General features: G+C 41.6%; 1 protein-coding gene across 1 annotated transcript in view; it reads left to right on the top strand.

Moving 5' to 3' along the window:
- Positions 1–5,862: 5,862 nt before the first annotated feature.
- Positions 5,863–24,047, top strand: part of LOC147175663 (transcription factor Maf-like) — a 52,268-nt gene continuing 34,083 nt past the window's right edge. Inside the window, exons 1-2 of the mRNA XM_086073321.1 lie at positions 5,863–7,346; positions 14,718–14,787. Coding sequence (XP_085929447.1) covers positions 6,325–7,346; positions 14,718–14,745 — 1,050 coding nt within the window. The 5' untranslated portion in view covers positions 5,863–6,324 and the 3' untranslated portion in view covers positions 14,746–14,787. The remainder of the gene's footprint in view (positions 7,347–14,717; positions 14,788–24,047) is intronic.

Consider the following 24,047-nt stretch of genomic DNA (forward strand, 5'->3'; position numbering starts at 1 on the left):
AAAATGTACCTCAAACTACACTTTTTTGGGTAAATGGTACTTCACTTATAGTGTTTCTCCTCCTTACAAGGCCCTCAAAGCACTTTACATTTTGACTATGATGACACGGAATCAGGTTCAGTATCTTGCTCTCAGTGTTGCGAGATGACCACTCTACCACTGAGCCATGCCGCCCGACTACAACTCGATGTAGTGCTATTGAAATTTGTAAAACGGAAATGAGGGTGTGGTCAATTAAACACTCAAGGTAGTGCTATTCAGGTTACACCCAACATGCACCTAAACACTCAAGGAAATTTACTCTGACAGTGTAAAAATAACACTGCTTACTGCGTATTTGATCGAACACTGGAAATTTAACACTGACCGATTTGCTGTGTAATAATATAATAATAATAATAATAAATTAAAGAAGGCAGCACAGTGAAGTAGTGTTTAGCACATCTGCCTCACAGTCGAGTGAGTGAAGTGGATGAGTTTGAATCCCTGTTTGGGATCTTCGGTGTTCCACTCCTTAATTGCAGCGGTTTTATTTGCCAGTGTCTTGCCCTGTAAAACAGTCTCAGAGAAAAAGCATGGTGATATTCGTCATACTTGTAATTCTAACAGCCGCCCGCATACTTTCTCATTCTATTACAAAAGACACAGTTAGTTAAGACCCTCGCTCATTCTGCGCGCTGCTAATTAAATGTGTTTCAGATGAGCCCGCTGAGCCCACTTGTCTGTGTGTCCCCCCCCCCCGTCTACACCAGCCCTCATTTGGAGTGCCACCAGAGTTTAATATACAGCATTAGGCGGGGGATTGAGAATTAATATGGAACCAACCTCCCTGTCGGAGCGCAACGAGCGATTAGAAGACATAATCTACGTCGTGCAGAAATCCTTTAGTTTAGTTTGGCTCCACATTAAAAGAGTGTTTTTTGATTTGTGTGAGCGAGTGTCCCAAAAAATGCACACCATGCAGAAAAAGTCAGTCCCAAAAATCACCACTTTTTTAAGGGGTAACAAAATGTTCAATATTTCATGCGGCATTGTGACATCACGGTGTTTACCTTGACACATCTGTCTTTTTTTTAATAAATGCTATTTTTCCTCCTTTACACAGAGCTGGTGTGGCTCCAGTGGTGAGAATGGAGCTGGCGGGTAAACTCTTGCAAACTAGGCGCACGTCCGAGGTAAGTGTGCACCTTGAGGGGAAGCCTGCAGGCAAACAGAACGCAATAAAAGTAAGGAGTCCAGCAAATGTGGCACTTACGAGGAAGCTTTTAATGGATGTAACAATTAGGAACGTCACTGCACCACTAAATCACAGTGAGGTCCGGGAGCAGGGTCATCATTATCAGTGTTCTCTCGGAAGGTCACGCCGAGTCTCATTAGCACACACGCACATACACATACACAGACTTCGAGGGTCAAAGTTGCGCAACAAAATAGTGAAACTCTTCAATGTCAGGGCCACTTTGGGCGCCGCATCATTCCCGTTCTTCCCTTCTGCTTACTATTCCGTCTTAAACGTCAACAGCTCAAGTCTTTCATTCAGATTTGATGAGTCCGCAGGAATAATAAATCAGCCAGGACATTTTACGGCACTTCTAATGTTGTGATACTTCATCTTTTAATGTGTTATCAACGCGTGAGAGCCAAATATCGATCGTGCGTCGTCAAACTCTTTGACAACAATGCGGTGAATAAACACATCTCGCGTTTTCTGTTGTGTTGGGGCTCATAAATATTGTAATGTTCATCCACAGAATATCTTGCAATACATTTTCACAGAAATTACGCTGCCCACAAAAGGGTTGCGGTATCGGGTGAAAGTTGAAGATGAACCTACTAAGATTGCACTCTAACCATTCCAAAGTAGAGAAAAGTGAACTCAGACATTTGTTTCTAAATACATTTTACATATTCTAAGATAATAGCTGAAAATGTGCAAAGACTGAGAAATATTTAGTAGATAAAAGGTTCAAGTACCATTCCAGTTTTATTTTTTTATTTATTTAGGGTTAAAATGGGGCCCCAAGATTTGCTACACTTTGGCCTCAGCTCCAGACGCCACTCTCCCACTCTTTTAGATTTTGACCACCTTCATTCCGTATTAATTGGTTATCCGGTAATAACCATCTTGACCTTCTGACTTTTGTGTGATTTTAAAGGCATATTAAAAAAAAAAAGTGAATTTCTACAATGTCAGGGGTGCTTAGTTTTGAGCTGTCGGCCACTCCCTGCTGCACACTCGGTGATTGAGATGTAGAAAAACTGTGACTCCTGCCGTTCTTATCGGGAAACAATTTCAATGAGGCGTCACTATTATTTTTTTACTGAACTGCAAACAACATTAGTGTCAACGAAGAAGTGGATTGCGCCTTCTTCTGTAGACAGAGACTCTCCGCGCTTTGCTTTTTCATCCACTGGTACAGATGAAAGTATCGATAGAGTGGAAAACAATATACTGTATCCACTGGATATATTCTGTATTGATATGGCCTCATATAACCACAAATGCATATTTTTGATCTAACAGGATTTTTGATTGGTCATTACATCTGTGATGTTGCGACATCTACTCGCAGCCAAAATAAGCATTTGCATATTCGGCAACCATTTAACCAGCAAGTTCCTAATCAACTCAAATGTGTTTACGAATTGTACTTTTGCCAAGAACACATTATAGTCCGAAAAATGAGAAAAATAATTTGAATACAATGGTGAATGAACTGCACTGATATAGTGCTTTATCTAATACCATATGTTGTCCAAAACGCTTCACGTGTGTACACATGGCAATATGTTATGGATATTTTCACTTTGATCCAAAAATTCTGATTCAGCATTTGGTATTAATGGCCAATTCGCATCTCAGATGTGGCTAAAGTATGGATTCCAGCTACCTCAAACTGCCAGCTATCTGGATCGGCTGGAGTCCAGAACTAAACTAGCCTATGATGTAAGCAGTTTAAAGGCGATGTAGCGTAAATGAGCAAAAATATGCGAGTCAATCCATTTATAAAAATGTTTGTAGTATTGTATGTGGCTGGCTTAGCATTGCTGACAAGAAGTGGGGACTGTGCTCTGCATACTCGTGCAAGGCTCATTCACCTTTACTGCGTGTTAATAAACACAAGAGCAGGACACTACATCGTGCCATTAGCATCTAATGACTAAATATAAACACATAAAATACAGTATGTGCGCACGCTTGTTTCTATTACCAGTCTGGATTTCCACTGCAACATCAGATGGGACACCTTATCTGTTTAATATTTATTCCGAGGCGTCCGAGGGCCCTCCGTCGTACGCTCTAATGAATAAAACACGATGTTTATCCTCCCTTGTTTAATGTTAAATCCTCATGAACAGTCACAGGGACCAAGAGAATATTTACTTGTGTGGAGACACCAGGGAGTTGGATTATCTGCAGGCGGCTTTGTAGTTTTCTGAAGCATCCCCTCCCTCCGCCCCAACGACCCCCGCGTGACATGTTCCACAGAGAGTGCTCTTATTTACTCTCCGGCCCTCTGTGTATAGGCCTTCTTATTGTTTGCTCTCGTGTGCCGCCACTCTCGAGGGATGTGCTGCGGGAGACGACACGAGACGATCACCAAGTGTGCGAGATTTCAAAGCACGCGTGTTGTCATAACACGCTTCAACTGAATGAGTTATTTTCACCACGACAAAAGCAAAAATAATGGACCACAAGGACAGATCGGTTTGGATTCTGACAAGCTGCGCTATAAATATTCGCTCAGAATTTCAACTTCATGTAAAGTGTAAATAAATGTCCTCTAAATTGGACACACCACAGAGAGTGTTTCTAACAAGCCTGCCACATTTCAAAGGGTGAAAAACAAATTTCCTATAGGAAATGAAGCTTCAAAACAGCGTAAAATCAAGCCCTTCTCTCTCCACTCAGATGCTGTGGCGGTATTTGCTGTCACTCAAAGAGCACTTCTACAACTTGGAAAAATGAATACTACTAAAGTCTAGCATCTTTCTTGTGCGTACAAATAACACGTTTGAACCACTTTCCCACACTGCAACAACGAGGCGCTCTAATGTGGCGCGTCAGGCTTTTTGTTTGTTAAGATGCAAGATTTTTGTTGAATTTATACTTAATTTTCTGTCCTTTCTGGGTATTTTGCAAAACAATACATCCGCAAGCCTTGTCCATGATGAATGGAACTTTCTACAGCCACACCCAAAAATATTTTGCCAAAACTCCACTTAAAAAAGGCCAAACACTAAAAATATAATGCCAGGAACTGGGACCCTATATGGCTGACATGGCGTTTGACCAAATATGACAACTGTGCAGTGAGTTCAAAGAGTTTCCACACTTTTTTTTCTATGGCTTTATCTGCCAGCCATTCACAGGGCAGGTGTAGAACAACAAACCATTCACACCTTTGGACAGTTTAGAGCAGGGGTCACCAACCTAGTGCCCCCAAGGACCATATGCCTGCGGGCCTGTCCAAAAACAGCTCACCAGTGACGGGGCATTGTGATTTTCTAGAAAATCTATTTATAGAAATAAAGTGTTGCATATTTGTATTTGTCTGTTTCCCAATTATTGTGAGAAATCATTAACATAATCAATGCCTTCACATAAATACTAACCAATCTTAGAATCGATTCTCTTGTCAATTACTCCAACGATTACTCATGTAGCCAGAATTTTTTGTGTCGAGCAATTTTTCTGGTCGATTTAGACGTTTTTTACACCACAGCCCTAATAATAACATAATAACATTAACATATATGATTAAAGGTCATTTGAGCAAATTTGTTATTTCAGAAGCGTGTATCAAACTGGTAGCGCTTTGCACTAATCAGTATAGCCAAAAAGAAACTCTCAGGTTTCGAGTTTTAAATGAACCTAACTTGCTTTTGGTATGTGCGAGGAACACGCATAGCAAAAACCCCAAGCATAGGGAGAACATACTAATGTCACACGGAAAGGCCGGAGCTGAGATATATACCTTAAAAGTACATACATATACAATAACTCTGTTTCCTTTTGGTTGACACTTAATGCAACATGTTTATTGTAGAACCAACATAATAGTGACAGCTATTTATATTATTTGAACTTATTAAACTACACATGTGACTGCAAGATGCACAGTAATGCACATATTGTGATTTGCACTGGAATCATTTAGTTGTTGTTTTTTTAATCTGCTGTATTTGGAGCTATTGTTACCTAATGAAGATCCTTTTCAGTGTTTAGAAATATTATTTTTAAATGTGTTTTGTTTTGCTATACGTCACATACATTAAGGTTCTGAATAAATATTTTAAACATGGCAAAAGACATTGAACTCTTCAAGAGCCTTCATGAATTACTCATTTGTGTCAAGAGGGGGCGACATTGGGTTTCTAAAAGTTGTCATGCAGTTCGACCCGGGCGCACATGTTCACTCACCTTTGCTCTGCTTTTTGTTTGGAAATTTGTGTTTTTATTAGTGTTCTTATTATTATTTCCATGAATTACCTTCTCTGGAGCAAAAATATAATGCTTTATGATTTGATATTTATACTTTGTGGTGAATGTTAAACTTTTACATTGTTGTTGCCAATTAATGTGATTATGAAAAAAATGCACACAAATTACACTGCTTTGTACATTTAACCACCACAACATAGTGTATCAAAATTAGACATGCATTTCTTAATGGCGTTAACACTATTTTCCAAACATTTACCATGTAATATGCTAATGAGCTCCTGCAGCTCATTGGCAGCCTCGCTCAATTTCAGTTTTGTGATGTCACGCCGCTTCTAAATTGAGCAGCTTTTAAACTCTGGATAAAGACAAAAAAAAACATCTATCAATCCCTGGGTGGAGTTTTCATTTTTTTCTCCACCCTTCCAGCCCTCCTTGTTCATCTCCCCTCCTGCTCCTGCTCCTCCTCCTCCAGCAGCAGCGGCAGCGGCAGGCAACTATTTGCCCGGGACACATACGTGAGCCTCCTCAAATTGGCGCGCTAATCCTAAAAGGAGCCATGAAGTGTTAAATGGCAGAAAGAGGCAGAGCGGCGCTCAGACTCACGCGCGCCGGGAGAGAGGCAGGGAACACCGCTGCTGCTCCACTGCGTCACACCGAAGGGGAACACGTAAAAAACACACCCAAACTTCTCTCCCGAAGCAAAGCGGTGCCGCGCAATTAGTGCGAGGAGCCCCACTGTACTTCTCCACTTTTTTTATTTTTTTATTCCTCCGCTTCAAATAAATAAAGAAATCAAGCTGGCTCAGTGCGTGTCTCAACAGCCCACTTTGACAGGTGCTCCTCACCCCCTTTGGAGGACTGTCAACAGCAAGAGGATGGCATCAGAGCTGGCAATGAGCAACTCCGACCTGCCCACCAGTCCCCTGGCCATGGAATATGTTAATGACTTCGATCTGATGAAGTTTGAAGTGAAAAAGGAGCCGCTGGAGCCCGATCGCAGCATCAGCCAGTGCAGCCGCCTGGTCGCCGGGGGATCCCTGTCTTCCACCCCGATGAGCACGCCCTGCAGCTCGGTTCCCCCCTCTCCAAGCTTCTCGGCGCCCAGTCCGGGATCAGGGAGCGAGCAGAAAGCGCACTTGGAGGATTTCTACTGGATGACCGGCTACCAACAGCAGCTCAACCCCGAGGCTCTGGGCTTCAGCCCGGAGGACGCCGTAGAGGCGCTGATCAGCAGCAGCCACCCGCTCCAGAGCTTCGATGGCTATGCCAGGGGGCAGCAGTTTGCCGGGGGGGCGGCACCGGCGGGCGCCATGGCCGGGGAGGAGATGGGCTCGGCGGCCGCCGTGGTGTCGGCGGTCATCGCTGCGGCCGCGGCGCAAACCGGCGCGCCCCACCACCATCACCACCATCACCACCACGCGGGGGCACACCATCCGTCCTCCGCGTCCCAGTCCGGCGGAGGCGGCGGCGGAGGAGGAGGCGGCGGCGGAGGCGGCTCAGGGGGCAACCACCATCACCACCACCACCACCCGCACCTGCGCCTGGACGATCGCTTCTCGGACGAGCAGCTGGTGACCATGTCGGTGCGGGAGCTCAACCGGCAGCTGCGCGGGGTCACCAAGGAGGAGGTGATCCGCCTCAAGCAGAAGAGGAGGACGCTAAAGAACCGCGGCTATGCCCAGTCTTGCCGCTACAAGCGGGTGCAGCAGCGGCACGTCCTGGAGGGCGAGAAGACGCAGCTCATCCAGCAGGTGGACCACCTCAAGCAGGAGATCTCCCGGCTGGCCAGGGAGAGGGACGCCTACAAGGAGAAGTACGAGAAGCTCATCACCACCGGCTTCAGAGAAAACGGGGGCTCCGGCAGCGACCACAACCCCTCGTCCCCGGAGTTTTTCATGTGAGTCCCGGCGTAAAACAAACAAACAAAGTTGTTTCCCCCCTTTTTAACAAATTCTTCATTTGCGCGCAGTTAACTCGTTTGTGCGTAAAGTTACGCACGTAAATAAAAAGTCATTTCAGGACATATGTGTTTGCATTTCTGGGTGAGAATGAGCATTTGAATTGATTGACTCTCAGGATGAGTTAGTGGACTTTGGAGTTTGGCTTTGCATCGATGACCAAGCTTGTCATGTTTTGTGTTTTAATGGTTTATCATTGCTGATCATTTAGGCTACCGTTGTCATGCAATGTCCGCAGACATTCATTGTTCTCTTTTATGTGTGTGTTTAGGAAACTTTTTTTTTGTGGTCATTTTCAGAGCCACCCATTAGTCCCCTTTCCCTCCGTCAAAACAATCCAAACTAAAACTGCACAAGTTTGGATTATTTCTGTATAAGCAAAAACGACTGTGAAGCCTGCATGCTGGTCATGTTTTTTTTTTTTGGGTGTGTATATGTTTTACTGCATGTCTGCCTTTTTATGGAATCTGGACAACTATCACGCGCGTCACCTGGACCCTGACACACTTTTTCGCGTCCTATTTGGAGCCCACTCAGGTCAGCATGACACTGAAATAAATCAACGGCCGACCGATACTGCTTTTATTTAACCTATACACAAACGAAGTACAGTAGATCAACAAGTGGTCCAAATTGTTGCAAAAACGAGCTCTTCTTATTTTTTTTGTTTTGTACTTTTAAGGACTTTACGCACAACTCTTTCGCCAAACAAACTGTTCAAAATCAATTTATGTTCTCCCAGTGTTAAGCATCATGCATCAATCATTGTGATGTCCTCTTTGTGGTCTCATTGAATAGCGACAACACGCTTTCAAAATAGACTTGAATAAATACACCATTCAGCAAATGAATGGGAGAAGAAATCTCCTGACGATGTTTTATTTATTTTCTTCTATTTCTCACGGTGTGTGTGACACTCCGCCTGCTTTGTGTTGTTTTGTTTGGCTTGCTTTTGCCTCAAGATATAAAAAAAACAAACCAAAAATAATAATTTTAATGAGTGAAAGTGCATGACTCCTCAAAGTGCAAGGGCAATGCGCATTTACGCACGGATTTAACAGCAAACATTAAGACACTGAATGTGTGTTTTATTTTCCAGTCCATCGCGCAATCTCATCGATTTTTCTAGGAGATCATGTGTGTGTTATTATTATTAATATTTTTTAAGGAAACGTGTTTTTTTTATATTCGGAAAGTGGTGGCCTTCACCTGTTGCGCACAATAGAAATACGAAATCATTCTCGATTATTAAAAACAAAACAGAACACTCCAATACTTAAAATATCATGTGTAATATTTTGTGTCCGAGCTTAGGCCACATGTGAAAGTTGTGTGCAACGGATCTAGTCAATGATTGATTTTTGAGTAAACTTGCACCTTTTAACTTGACAGACGTCCACTTGTTGCGTTCGCTGCGTGCACCAAAAACAGGAAAAGAGGCCTTCCAAAAAAACCAAATTAAAAACAGATTAAATATGAATTTAAAACAATTGTAAAATTGAATCATGTTTAATGAAGAAATAATATTTATCATACAACATTTTTGTAACAATAAATTGTAGAAACGTATCTGAAAGTATTTTCTATATATTGTAATGCCACTAACAATTATTTTCAAAGTAAGTTTGTTCAACATTTTTATCTCCACTTAATTTGTCTATACGGACGTAAAAAAAAAAAGAGAGGAAAAAACACGAACAGATAAAGGCCACACGAGGCGTTCAAAGTCGTTCAGATCTGCAGCGACTGACTGGCTTCCTGCAGACTAACATGGCTTTAAAGAACAAAGCTGTTGTACAAGGTCACCACGCATGCGGCGCATGCAGTGTGAGTGTGTGTGTGTGTGTGTGTGCGTGTGTGTGTGTGTGGGGGGGGGTTGTCTTTCTTCAAATGTGTGCGTTTCTTATGGAAACGTTGCATTGTGGTGATTGAACAGCTGCTGCATACTTAGCTCTCATTACATCTCATCGTGTACTCACTACACACACACGCACACACACCCGCACACACTTAGTGACCTGCAACCTCTGTGGTCCCGAGTGAGGTGGTGCTTTTGTACAACCTGGATTATGCTTTTTGTGTGTGGTTTCGCGGACCCCCTTCCCGCTCCGGAGAAGCCTTTTAGCAAGTGTGCGTGTCCTCTAATTTGTGGCTCTGCTATTTGATTAGGTCAATATAGTATTCTATTAAATTCCATTGGTGTTACAAGCCAGAACTGGACATGCCCCATTGCTTATTAAAGTGCAACTTTGCTGATTATGGTGTGAGGAAAGTGTTCGTATCTGTGTGTGTGTGTGTGTGTGTGTGTGTGTTCTGGCCGATATTTCACTTCCTGTGCTGAAGAAGCAGCGAGAACAGGAAGTGAAAGACGGCAAGATTCACGCATCGCACATACAGTACGCAGGCCGCGTTATTAATCCCCTCCACATGAAGAGTAATTCTCGTCGCCTCTTCGCCACGTATTGACTCGTCGCTCACTTTGCAGCCCACCCTGTGATTAAGTTATTAAAGATAATGTAGTTGTCCCCTGTCACCATATTGGGCTTGCGCACTTTTCAGGTCAACTATGGGAAATCACTTTGAAAAGTATCAGTATTGACATGTGAATCATGGCAGCGCAGCTCACTTTGATGCCTCGGAATTAACGGCACAAAAGGATGCGTGTCGCCGTCCATTTGCCGGAGTGCCCGTCGGTGTCTTTTATTTGACCTTGTGAAGGACGAGTGGGCGCTGAGTGCATTCAATCTATGGGAAGAAGTCATTTTAGCATGACATTGTAGAGCATGTTCTGTACTTTGGGTCTGCCATCCCCAAAAAGGATTGCGTAATAACTGTCAAAGATGGAGCCTGTTGTTGATATCGTCTATATTGGAAAGAGTTTTGCATGACCAAAGCAAATCGTACTCTTCTTCTCAATTTGCAGCACAACATTTTGTTCATGTTCTTGGAAAGAAAAGCACACACGCGGTACATTCCAATCTCCTCCAGCTGATCTGCATCTGCATCACTCGCTACAATAAACATTTACATTTAAAGTGATTTAAACGGCTTGCATTCATGTGGCGGCGCGGCGCGTCCGTCACGCGCACCTGCGCCGGCGGACCGTCTCGCCCCCTGAGTTATGTGCCATTTATTTGAAACACTAATAATTCAACTTGTCCCGTCATCTTCCGGAGAAGCGTTTGTGTGTGCTGAGCGGAGGTACTGTTGATGGGCTGAATCCAAGCCAGCGATCACGCCCTCTCACCAGCCACAATATGAAGAAGACCCAGTACAAAAGATGTCTCAAAAATTCTCCGTTTTGTGCGGAATTCATTTAGCAGGATACGAAAAAAAAGTCCGCCAGTCCAATCATAATAATAGCGCTCTATTTTGATGGTGATGCACTGTGAGGCTTTATGTTAGTAGTCGTCGCCAACTACACTACTTCATACCGAGGTTCTCGTGTAGCCTCCTGAAATATGTGGAAAAAATCAGTATCGTTCCGTGCTATTAAGACACCACTGTCAAGTACAACCGCAAGAATAAACTCTGACATTGCATCTCAGTGCAAAACATTGACTTCAGTAAAAGTAGTTGAGGAAAAAAAAAGTACAAGTACTTGATCCCAATTCAGTTCTAATTGTTAAAGTAAATATCAGTTTACAATGACACAAAACTAGTTCTCATAATCTGTCTGGATCCTGTCAAGGTCGGCATTATCCACATTGGTGTCGTCTGTCGTGTCACCCATTTCGCCATCCGGCGCCCAATTAGCATGGCTTCGTTTAGCCGTGTATGTCATAGGCTAACTGTTGATTTTTATTGGTTAATCACTTTGTCGCCTGCTTCGTGCTGGTAGATCTTGCACCTCGATATTAACTTGCTGCTGGAGAGGCGCAGCGCTATTGGTGACCGTCACATGCAAGACAAAAGATTTAGAAAAAAAATGGGCAAGTTGCGTGGAAGCAAACAGTAACAGTAGAAAGCTAGCAGAGTAAGAAGTTGAGGTACTCACTTTCAAATGTAGTCGAGACTAAACTTACTCAAGTACAGATACATTAACTCATTCACTGCCATTGACGGCTATAGACGTAAAAAATTCATTTGAACTATTTCTATTAGTTTAACATTTTTTTCCCCACTTTTGTTAACAAAAGTATGAAAACCTATAATTTTTTTATTGTACATTTAGAACAGGTATACAATTTGTGATTAATTGTGTGTTAACTACTGAAGTCATGCGATTAATTACGATTACAAATTGTAATCGCCTGACGGCCCTAATTTTTAATAATCCTTTCTTATTTTTTTTTAATTGTAATTAATCGCATGACTTCACTAGTTAACTTGTGATTAATCACACATTTTATATCTGTTCTAAATGTACAATAAAAATTTCTAGGTTTTCATACTTTCGTTAACAAAAGTGGGAATTTTTTTTATACTAATAGCAATAGTTCAAATGAATTTTTTGACGTCTACAGCCGTCAATGGCAGTGAATGAGTTAAAAAATACTTAAGTACAATAACAAAGTACTTTTACTTTGTTACATTCCACCTCTTGCTAATAGTGTTCTGTCCAAATAATTACCCATCTTGTCCCTCTACTTTCATTGACAAGAAACCACTGCGCCTGAGAAAAACAACCAATCAGAGACAGGAGGTGTGGCTTACAAAGTGTCAATAAAACTGAACTGTTATAACATTCATTTACGAATAAGGTGCTTTTCTGGGTCAGGTCAGTTCATGATGAGTGTCTTGCCATCTGTCGCTAAATGGTTGTTTTTCTCAGGCGTGGTGGTTTCTTATATATCAAATTAGAGGCACAAGATGGCCCCAGAGAAGGCTGTTTTCCCCCCCACAACTAATGTGAATTTATAATGATTGTTTTAACAAATATGACCAAAAGTGATCCCCCCCCCCCAAACAGCATATTTGCTTGTAGATGTCGAGTGTAACTAAAAGTGGATATTCATCTAATTAGTATTTAATGACGTGTGACGTCTCCGTTGACTCACAGACCGCAGAGTCCACCGTGTGTTTTGGACCGCATGCAGCGAACATGAAGGAATCAGGAGGTGGTGCGACACGCACACGCGTGCGCTGGAGGCCAGCCCGAGTCGTGCGCGTTTGTTGTTGCATCTCAATGAAGCGAGAGAGGCGATTGGCCCGCTTTGTGTGTCTCTCTGCCAGTCAAACAGACATTGATCTCCAAAGCAAGGCAAGGTGACCCGCCCGTGATGTTGTGCGGGCCTCCAAACGCTCCCCCCCCCCACTGTCCTCTCTCGCTTTCATTTGCACCTGGGAAAGGCCTTGACCTCACACGCTGCTGCCATGTAGCACGTGGGCCCTGCGCCCTACCTATCAATCCGCGTGTTGCAATTTATTTAGAAGAAATGCACACATGCGGAGCAGGTGTGCGGAAGAAAGGCAAATGTTTCAGTGCAGCGAGGTCTCACGGGAATTTACTCGGAAATCGTGTGAAAGTTCAACTCGGCTTGTCAGTTGGTGCCACAAAGATGGCGGATATGCGTCCTGAGAAATGTACTGCTTTTTCGACAAAATCAGTCGCACCTCTCATTATTTAAAAGTGTTTAATAACAGCAATTATATCATTATGAATCACCATCAAAAATGTATACTTCCCACTTTGCACTCATTGTTTGAATGTTGTGCTTAATTTAACTCTACTTATTACTTGGCATATACCAACAATCAACGTTTTAATCTTCTAATATCTTTAGATTAGATTTAAATGTCCTTTAATCGCTCCTCAATGCTGCTCGTTGTTTTTATTTGTACTTTGTTTCTTGTTGGCTTTACATACCGTTAGCATGATTAGCATAAGTATCCATCTTTTTGAATGTTTATAGAAAACAAGAAAAACACAATTTTCAATAAGAACAGTCAATTTTATTCACCTTAACGTAACTAAGAATATCCCGAGATGTAGAGAAAAACACACTTTTTTAATTTGGTAATTGAAAAATGACATAGCCAATTTTACTATAGGCTAACATTAGCTTGTTAAATGTGTGATTATTGCTGCTGCGACCATTTAACTAACTTACTTCCGTAAAGGTAAAATAAAACTGAAAACATTATCGGGTTACCCCTCAAAACTGTTCATGTTCTACTAATTAAAGCATTACTTGGAGGGGTGGAAACGATAATAGTTTTTTTGATGCATCGTTTGTCATATTAAAAAAACTCTGAATCGATTCAGAGATATTCATTTTTCAAAACTAAAAGCCACTGTTCTCTGCTGCACATTGCGCTTTCAAGTATTAAAATACAGGTTATGCTAAATCAGATTGATACGTTCAAATATGTTTCGAAAATGTACTGTTGTAGGAGAAGCTACAGACATTTGTTACAGCAAATGCTGCCATTGGCACTTTTTGACATTTGTGTTGACACACTATTGTAAATCAGCTTGCCTTGCCACTTTAATAAAAGTCAAAAGTGTGAAATATACATCCTTGCTCTTCTATGAGTTATGCAATTGTTTTAAAAAGGTATGTCATTGATTGACATGAGCTATAAAATGTAGGCCAATGTAAGCCACTAACACATGCATCAGAATTGGAATCGAATCGCGGGCCTCTGAATCGGAATGGAATGGAATCGTGAGGTACCGATACATTCCCACCCATTACACATTACTTGTAGTCCCAAATTCCAGTCAATTCTTGTGAAATCTTCCTGGCTTCACCTCAGTCCAATATTGCACATCCTCTCACTTGACTACGCTGCGCCTCGCTTCCCGAGATCTCCAGTGCAGTCAAACGGGTCAGAGTCCATTTGGCCCGAGTGGGATTACCGGGACGTGAATGCTTGTCATTGTTAGTGGCAGTTGGATTGAGAGAGGCTGTAATCTGCTTTGTCACTTGGCGCCTCGTTTCTCCCTCAGGAAGTGCGCACAAGTATTACGTTTTAGGAAGAAGATTTGTGGCTTATGGTTTTTTTCTGGACTGTCTTGATGACGCTTGTCTCTTAATGCTGATGTTAAATGTACATACATCTTGTATTAATATTTTTTCCCCCTCTTGGGTCATTTTTAAACTTGTACACGTCCTGTGCTATTTTTGTTGTTGTTGTAAATTCATGAAGGTACATTTAAGGAATGGAAAAAAAAAGAATGAAAGATAAAACATAATTCTCGTCTTTTTTTTGTTGCCATTATGTTTTAATCATTCACATATTGAATTGTTTATAATGAAACATTTTCCATTTATTATATCAGAAATGTGACTTGCAGTTTCCTGCAGTCATTTGATGTCCTTCTTTGCTTTTAAAAGTAATACCACATCTCTTCGTCGTTGCAGGACGTCAAGAAAATTCCTCCATCTGTGATAGAGAATTTGGACTTCAACGTCCCATCACCCTCAGTTAGAGGTAACCTGCATCTTTACAAGAAATACTTTCAACTATCCTAGTCAATATGATGTTTTTGTTGTATACCTTGCACCACAAAAGTAGGTGCCTCACCATTTCTATGGACAGTTGCCATTTGTGAAAGCATGTCTTCTCCTTCCGTCCGCATTCAAATGTTCAGAAATGATCCAAACTGAACAATTTAGTCAAGTAAATCCGCGCACCGATTTATTTCCATGCATATTTTTGACAGCCGACTCCCCGAGGAGCCTTTTATGAATAGCTGCATTTGGCACTTGATATTTATCTCCGTGGGCGACCACACCCCTTCCTCGCTCTCTTCGCTCTCTGACAAGAAGATCTTGATTGACAGGAGGGGGTCTGACATGCGGCGCGCTCATGGGGGATGAGGCCGAAAACCTTTCACTTCATGTGCTGACCCTGTGAACCTCCTTCACCCCACTCTGCTCCCTCCGAGGAGCCAGACGCCGTGCATGTATTTTTGACTTTATTTATAGTTCATATCTGACTGACACGGCAGATGGGAGGGGCTGAGAGACTCAAGCAATCGTAACAGATTTTTAAAAATGTGAGAGATCCCACATATGACCAGGAGAGAAATCTGAATATAGGCTAAATGATCAACACATGAACACAAACACAACTATATATTTGCTGTAGTACCAAGATTGACCTGCGAGAGGTAGCACAGTGCCACAGGGCCTCCAGACTGCCCAAAAATCCAAAAAAGAAGAATGAGAAGTTGTGGTCGTAGAAGTAGAAATATAAGAAGCTAACCTGTTTTCTGATCTGGTAACTAGCAAACGAATCTCCTTGTCAGGTTTACATTGCTGAATCACTTGTGAGACATGTTTTACGAACAGCCCATCACTGATTTTTGTCCGGCAACCGCACGAGCTTCAGGTCGCTTCCTGATTGGCGGTCGCTCCCTTTCACGTCACAATCACAAAGCCCAAACTCAATGTTGACAAAACTGTCAATTTTATGAATTATTATGAAATTACCGTATCAATGACTAAAAGATGTAGCCATATTTCTATTAGTTTAACATTTCTTTTAACTTTTATGTTAACAAGACTATGAAAATTTATATATAGAATATTTTATTCTACATTTAGAACAGATATTAAATTTGCAATGAATCGTCAGTTAAACTATTGAAGTCATGCGATTAATTATGATAAAAAATTGTAATCGTCTGACTACGGAAGCGTATTGTATTCACTTGAAAAAAACAAACCAACTCCTGTTTTTCTGACAATTTTTTTTGGGAGCTTTGTTTTTTTTGATTATTTTTATTTTCTGTTTTTCTGAATATTTGTTTCTGTTTTACAGAATATTTTTTTCTGTCAAATTTGTTTCTGAAAAACAGGCTGAAAAAATTATTCAGAAAAACAGGGTGGAAATTTATTTTTAAAAACAGAAAAAAAAAAAATTCAAAATCAGAAAAAAAAAATAGTCCGAAAAACAGAGCTGGTGTTCTGTTTTTCGGAGTATTATTATTTAATTTTTTTACCTCTGAACTCCAAGAGACTTGCGGACACTCTCCCGCATACCTCCATATGCATTATAATGGTCATGTTTAATTACTGGCTCTCAATAAAGGAATGAATGTGTATACTGTATTGTGGTTTGCTTTCTAATCTCGGAGGGAAAACCCCTTTAAAAAAAATAAAATAAAAAAAACAGAAAAACAAATATTCAGAAAACAGAGAATTTTTTTAAAACAGAAAAAAAAAGACTAAAAAAAAAAACAGGGAAAAAAATATTCAATAAAACAGAAAAAAAGAAAAAGAAAAAAAAGCTCCCCCCCAAAAAATTTGTCAGAAAACAGGACTTTTTTTTTTCAAGTGAATGCAATACGCTTCCCTATCTAACACCCCTACTTCTAACACACCACAGGATAATATTTCAGAGCGATCAAAAAATCAGGCCTTTACTGACTTTGTTGGAGGCAAGTAAAAATGCTCAAATTTGACCTGAAGGATTTGCTATCATAAATATTGAACAGGTATAACATTTACAAATGTTGGCCTCGACAGTTTTCAGAGCAGAGCAGATCAGAGAGGGGGTGAAAAAAATCACTCTTAAACACTCTTCACACCACATGATTACCGTTACGGGTAATCTTTCAGAGACACCCGATAATCAGGCATTTGCTGATTTTGATTGGGAAGAGAGTAAAAAAAAAGTAAACATTTGCTGCAATTGTACTGCATGTATTACACTTAAGGATTTGCCATCGTAAATATGAACATTTACGGTTATTGGCCTGTGGAAAAACACTCTAACACTCTTCACACCACATGATAATCGCTCAGGATAATCGTTCAGAGGCATCTGATAATCAAGCCTTAGCTGACAGATTTGGAAGGGAATACGAAAGTTCAAATTTGGTGCATTTGTCTGTAAGTACTAGTGTCTTTATTACATTTAAGGATTTGCCATTGTAAATATTGAACAGATCAGAGAGGAAAAGTCACTCGTAACACACATCACACCACTGGAAACCAAAATTAAGATGTGTCTGTCTGTCCCAGTCAAGGATTCACCATCGTAAATATTGAGCAGGTTTAAAATTTACGATAGGGGTGGGAATCTTTGAATGTCTTACGATTCGATTCAGATTTTTGGGTGTGCGATTCGATTCAGAATCGATTTTCGATTAAGAGCGATTTTTGATTCAAAATGATTTGATTGACAATGATTTTTGCTTCAATTTATAGATGTTCAAGGAATCGTAATGATCTACTCCAGTCTGACTCGCTAATGCAAATTAGTGCACGCACTACTTGCGGCACTTTTATCTACAACAGTGTATCAGACCGCGTGGAACCACACTGCCCCTAAGTGGCCACATCGGGTACAACATGAACAGCGCTCCCAAAAAAGGCACACACAAACAAAGGAAGACAGTATAAAATAATTTAATAAAATTAATTTTGGGACATTTAAAATCGATTCTGAATCGCACTAAATGAGAATCACGATTCTTATGAGAATCAATTTCTCACCCAACAAACAAACCCAACACAGCAAGATAAGAGTTAATCATAGCGTATTATTTCAGAGACATGCGAGAATCTGTCCTTTGTTGACTTTGATCACAAAGTAGGAAAAAAAAAAGCTTGAATATTGCCTGATTTTTGGTATGTGTGGGACACGCTTGCAATTCAGACAAACGTGCTTAGTATTGTTCCATCTTGGTGGGGAAGCGGAAGGACGCTTGCGGAAGGACTCAGGTCAGTGTGATTGGAATGCGGACGTACATAGGTGGGGAGGACAAGAGGCGGGAGGCGGTCAGACAGACCGGCAGGGTAACCAGAGGCAGGCGGTGACCTTCTGCTGCTCGAAGATCGAAGGCTTTATTTAAAGGCCTGGTCAATGTGCTGGATGCTGCGGAGGTATCAGCCTCGCAGCCGGGCGACTCATCAGCAGCACTGTAATACAACTCTGACTCTAACCCCCGATGCGCGCACACACAAACACACACAGTGGACACATCAGGTTTTACAGTGCAGCTGAGAGGCTGGACAGAGGAAATTACAGGATCAGCAGGAGCTAAGTTTACAGTGCAGCAGGAAGAATACTTTGCTCTTTGCCAGATGAACACTAAATGCTCCGTCATTCTCAAAAGGTTTTGGTGTCTGATGATTAACCACGGGCAGCGCATTGAAGACTTGAATTGTCTGTGTGTGTGTGTGTGTGTGTGTGCTTGCTTGTTGTTGTCTATATAGAATGTATGTGCCCTGTGATTGACTGGCGGCAATCGCTATGACAATCTGAAAATGAGGCACAATGGCTAATTTAATTAGAAAAAATAATATTTATTATTATAATTATTAAATCATTTTTAATAATATTATCTTAACAGCTTTCCTTTTTATTATTATTATTTTTTTTTTGCAAAACAAGCCCAATAAATATATCAACCTAACTAGTTTCACAGTTTTTTTTATAAAAAAAAAAAAGCAAAGACATTCATCCTTTTCAAACAGTTGAAAGTGAAACTAGATTTGCTCTCCAAAATATATTTTATGAAAATTATTTTAAGTAATAGACCACGTGGGTGAGAACTAAGTGCTAGTGTAAGAGGATTTATTTTCATATTGTTACATGTATTTGTGGAGGATCTATTTTGGTGTTGATTTGGGGGGACGGAACTATATTATTGTAAATAAGCGCGAGTGGCGGAAGGATACTTAAAGAAAATGAGAGGGAAACGGTTGTGACGGTTTTTGTGTTGACTGGAGAACGAGAGGAGGAAACAAAGTTGTACCAGGAGCTATCCCCCCCCCCCCCCCCACCAATGCTGTTCCCTCCCCACGGCCTTCGTTTGGAGTCATACACACATTCGCGTCTTCTCAAAGATACAGAGTTACACTAGTATGGATTTGTGAAAAAAAACTCAATTGAGCATATGTGGACATACAATCTGGGCATTGTCACCCCTTTCGCACAAAGTTTCCAGAAAAATTGCACATGATATGCGATTACAGTTGACAGTTTTTATTCACCTGTGCCTTTCAAGCACAACTCACAACGGGAGAAGTGGGGATATTTCCACCGTTCTCCCTCTGATACTACCTCGGAAACAGGAAATAGCCGACTTTGATTTCCACGTTCCGTATTGGTAGCTGTCACGCTGAACTGACACAAAAGGGGAAAAATCCCATATTTTCCTGGCACTCTGAAAAGGCTATTATGTTCTTTTGAGAAACAAGCGGCTATAATTAGCGTGCAGCAGACAGAGTACATCATCATTCAGCGTGTACTAACACTTCCTCGCGTTTTCCACGTGACAGCACGGTCAGGGCAGCGGTCAGTGAAGCAGTGAGGGACTGAATGCAGGATAGCGAGCTCGTGCGGGACGCAGTGTGGGAGGACACCTGCCTGCTTCAGCACTTTCCCTTTGACACGGGCGGGCTGTGAGGTCACAGATGGGGCACGTTGAACGAGGATTCGCAGCAGTGCTGCGCATCCGAAAACTCCATCTTGCTGGCTTCCCACCACCTGCAAGCCACCGGGCCTGTTCCCCATTTTTGAAGCTGTCGGTAGTGCAGCTCTGCCGTTTCATTGGAACCTGACGAACAGCATGTTCTCTGCCGCCCTAGCATCCAGAAGTTACTCATTAAGCTTATTCTGACTCTGAGTGCTTGTTAGTGTTCGACATAAAGCAGGGCATTTATTTAACCATCAGCACTTTTAAAGATACACACGACAAACACAGAACAACTGTGTGTATAATTTTAATCCTTTTTTTTTAAGTGCTTTTTTTCTTCTTCTTTTGCTTGCTGCTACATCTCAAAGCTGCGCCCTGGAGCCACACCTCCAAACATCAGCTCCTCTTTTCAACTTATGTTAATATACAATCGTCTCTCTGAGGTTTTCACTTGTTTGCCCCGATTGTGTTGTTTTATTCAAACGTAATTAGTTGTAAAGATGTTACCAGCCCGAGTGTGTGTGTTGGCGCGTGTGCCTCCGAGCCACGGTTGTCCTCGGGTTGCGAGTGGGTGCTCTCAGCATGATTGAGTGAGGAAAGTGGTGTGATCTCATGTTTTCTTCACGTGTGGCTTGCAGCCTTCAGCCTGCAGCCTTCCTCCCGCCTGCAGCATCCTCTTGCTTCTCTTCGCACGGCAAACGCACAATTTGGTCCCCTTGCGTCACCACGGCGGCTCTCGTTACTCAATACTCAACTTACGCATTTTTCCCCCCTATTCCATTCCATAACCATGCTCATAATTTCAAACATTTAAATCTCAAATCATCATTCCCCATTGACATGAATGGAAAACTCCAGAGCACCAGATAACACCAACTAACACTTTGTAATGTTTTTAAAGAGAAAAAAAATTGCCCTCAACGGTGTACAATAATACCATCATTGAATAGAATGGAAAGAATTAAACAGTTGGTGCTTGATGATCATTCAGCGGGCATCATGCTGCTCATTCTGCTCAACACAGAAGAGCACAGTGTTTACACTGCAGTTTTTCAGCAGCTGTTTTCCCTCAAATGATAAATAATACATGCCTGTGAGCATTGTTGTGTGCTTATTCTAATGTAGGCTACTGTAAGTTGTTAAAAGGTCTATAATTACTGTGACATTGATGCTAGTTTGGTTAGCCCATCTGTTTTGCATTGTGCGTTAGCAATAAAGTAGCTAACATGGTGGTTTGGTTAATTCTCTTTTTTATGTTTAGTTTTAAGCCAAACTTGATCTGTGTCAATACACAGCTTGAAGCCTCTTTCTTTGAAGAATTGTTCATTATCTTCCAAACTACGGCCTGTTGTGACGTTAGCTGCCACTAGCTAGCGCGGGAAAATGGACATTTGTACTTCTTACTTATTTGTCAAAATAAGCCTGTTACTTTTCCAACCTTAGCAAATGACTGCATGATGCAAAAAGAAGATGTCAATAAGTGACTGACTAATTGACTGAGCTCTTTGGGTCGTGTTTGATGTTACCAGCAGCTCCAAGAATGACTCGTGCGTTCAGCTTCAGGTGTGGAAAAATTCTCAGTCTAATCTGAGAAAAAAAATCAAATCAAATAAATTTAACTTTTATTATTATTATTTGTCAACCCCCCACTTCCTCAAAACAACAACAACAACAACAACAACAACAAAACAATAGGTATACTGTGAGTACTTTTGCCACCTCTGCGTCTGAATCCTATTGGCGCCATGTTGCGGAGATGTTAACACGGGACAATGCTAACAGTCCTCGGGACGTGATTCCGCAGCAGAAAATGAGCGCTAAGATCACTCTGGCAACATGATTTATTCAAGGCGGCAAACTGTGTCTTGTGTAGACCCTAAAGGATCCTATTTTTATAGCCGTCAGCAGCAGCACTTCTCATACACACACATGCAGATTATGTATCGCGGCGACGCCTTTGGGTGGACACAATGTGCGCGTTTCCTCTCACGTCTCGCCTTAACCGTCTCGCAATGCTCGACACCCTCCAACTTGAACGCACTGGCAACGAGCTTTAATGGCACATATTTCCCGTGCTCTGGCCGAAGCGGGATGCATCTTCTCCTTGTTAGCTTGATAAATAACAGGGCTGCTGGGAAAGTGCTGAATTTTAGCTTTCGGCCTCTATTTTGCGCCGGATGACATTAATTTTAAGTGGCGGGGGGAAAACAGCGAGCTAATACAGACAAATAAATAAAGAAGAGGGGGCACACAAGGGCTGGAATCACTCTGCTGCGACCTGCTAGTACACACACGCTCCTTTATTTAGCCGTAACCTGCGCTCACTGGTCTATGCATTCGGTCACACTCTAATGAGAGCCAATAGAGTAAACAACATGATTTTTGGGGTGCACTGGTGCAGAATGGTTCTAATATTTTGCTTCTCTTATGAAGCCAAGGAAAGTCTATAAAAACATCACAAGCAATTTCAGCTCTGTAAATGCCGATACAACTACAACTTAAATGTACTTCATGTATACATACTAGATAAAAAAAAGAAGAAGTTTAAACCACTGTAATATTAAAGAGTTGTAAAAGATTAAATGCAGATAAAAAAAAAATGCACGGGATAAAAAAAAAAGAGTTAATGTTGTGGATTAAAAACTAAAAGTTTAAGACATTGTAACAATTTAGGAAGAAAAAAAACTATACTTAAATTATTCAATTAAAATCTACTGCACATAACAGTTGAATTATAAAAACAAAAACAAAAAAAACTAAAAACGAAACGCAAATACTTTGTACTGAAATAAGTTAAATACAACTAACTGAACTGTACTTATGCCTGCCACTAGAAGGAGCCCATGTACTACTAGTGGTATGCGTACCATATCTTGCCATTCACTTTACATCTGATCTCATTAGATGAGATTTTTACTTCAGCTTTATGTTTTCGTCGTAAGGAATTTTTTTTAGCGCTCTTGCGTTGACGAACACACATGTTGCACATGGTAGCTCATACGGGACTTTTAAGTGTGGTGTGGTGTCTAAAATAAGGTCCAGATTTTAGGAGCTGTTTATTACGACACAAAAAACGACATCATAATCTGTGCGTTTATTTCCATTCAGCGTGTTTCTCTCGTTCTTGCGCATCCCAGATGTGACGCCGGCAGTGCAGCAGTCTTCGCTTTTAATTTTCTGTCTGTATTTATCACACACTGTCATTTGGCGGCCACGTGACCGCGTGAACTACTGCCGAGTGGCAATTAAGGCTGATAAATCACTCATTTACAGGAAGAGGAGGAGGATGGAGGAAACGAGGAAGGAGGATGATACCGAGGACGGGAAAGATTAATGAACAGCTTGTAGTCCTTCACAGATATTTTATTTGTTCATTTACTCCAAGCCGCGGCGTTATTGTGTGCGCGGGAGGCCGGCGTGCGGAGGCAGAGGCACAAAGAGAAGGATGCAGGTAGTGGCTGTGCTTTACTGCCTTTGTGACATGACTGCTTGTGCATGTATGCACCTGCAAACGTATTAAAATACAGTGAGACACTTGGCTGATGGATCTCCTCCGACTATAAACAGGAGAGTAAACACTCGGCGGCTCGGCATGCGGAGGAATTTAATTGCGCTATCCTTTATTTTTTTTGTCAGCACGTCATCAGAGATGTTGTTCCATCCCTTTTTATTTGGGCGTTTGGCGCTGAAGCTCACGGTGCAGTGATGGTATGAGTTACATCCGAAAGTGTGTCTCAGCAGCCCTGCTGCAGGTCAGTGCCCCATTGAGACTGCCCACTCACTTGAAAAAGGCTGATTAAAGATTCATGACAAAAGGAAGGGGGGGGGGGGGCAGTGCAGCCTTTTAATGACCGAGGAAGAAGACAGGTGGAGGGAGAGCGAGATAGGAGTGTTTTCTTTCACCTGCTCACAGGAAGCCATTGAGAAGTTTCCACCTGCAACCGTCAGCACAGTGTGCGTCTCATGTTGACAAACTCAACTGGGTCCCTGCGTAGGGCGTTTGAACATTTGATATATTCCACGATATGCCACGATGCATCAATTTCCGTGAAGTAGAAGTTCACTTTGTCGTTTTCTTTTGGGGGTGGGGATTTGCGGCTCTATTAAGCGGTTACATCCCGTGCCTTCATGGTTCCTAACCTCCTAAACACTTGTTACCCTTATTAAATGTTACTTTTAAAATGAGGAATATAGAATAACAGAAGTACGGAAGTAGAGAAGTGTAGTCATGACAACTTGATTTCAGTTTCCACAAGGATTTACAAAGATCATTTATCCACCAGGATTGCACCTTTGCCTACAATGTGATGAGGGATTC

The sequence above is a fragment of the Leptonotus elevatus genome, chromosome 4 (genome assembly GCF_054856555.1).
Source record: "Leptonotus elevatus isolate MCC_2025b chromosome 4, RoL_Lele_1.0, whole genome shotgun sequence".
NCBI classification, from domain to species: Eukaryota; Metazoa; Chordata; class Actinopteri; order Syngnathiformes; family Syngnathidae; genus Leptonotus; species Leptonotus elevatus.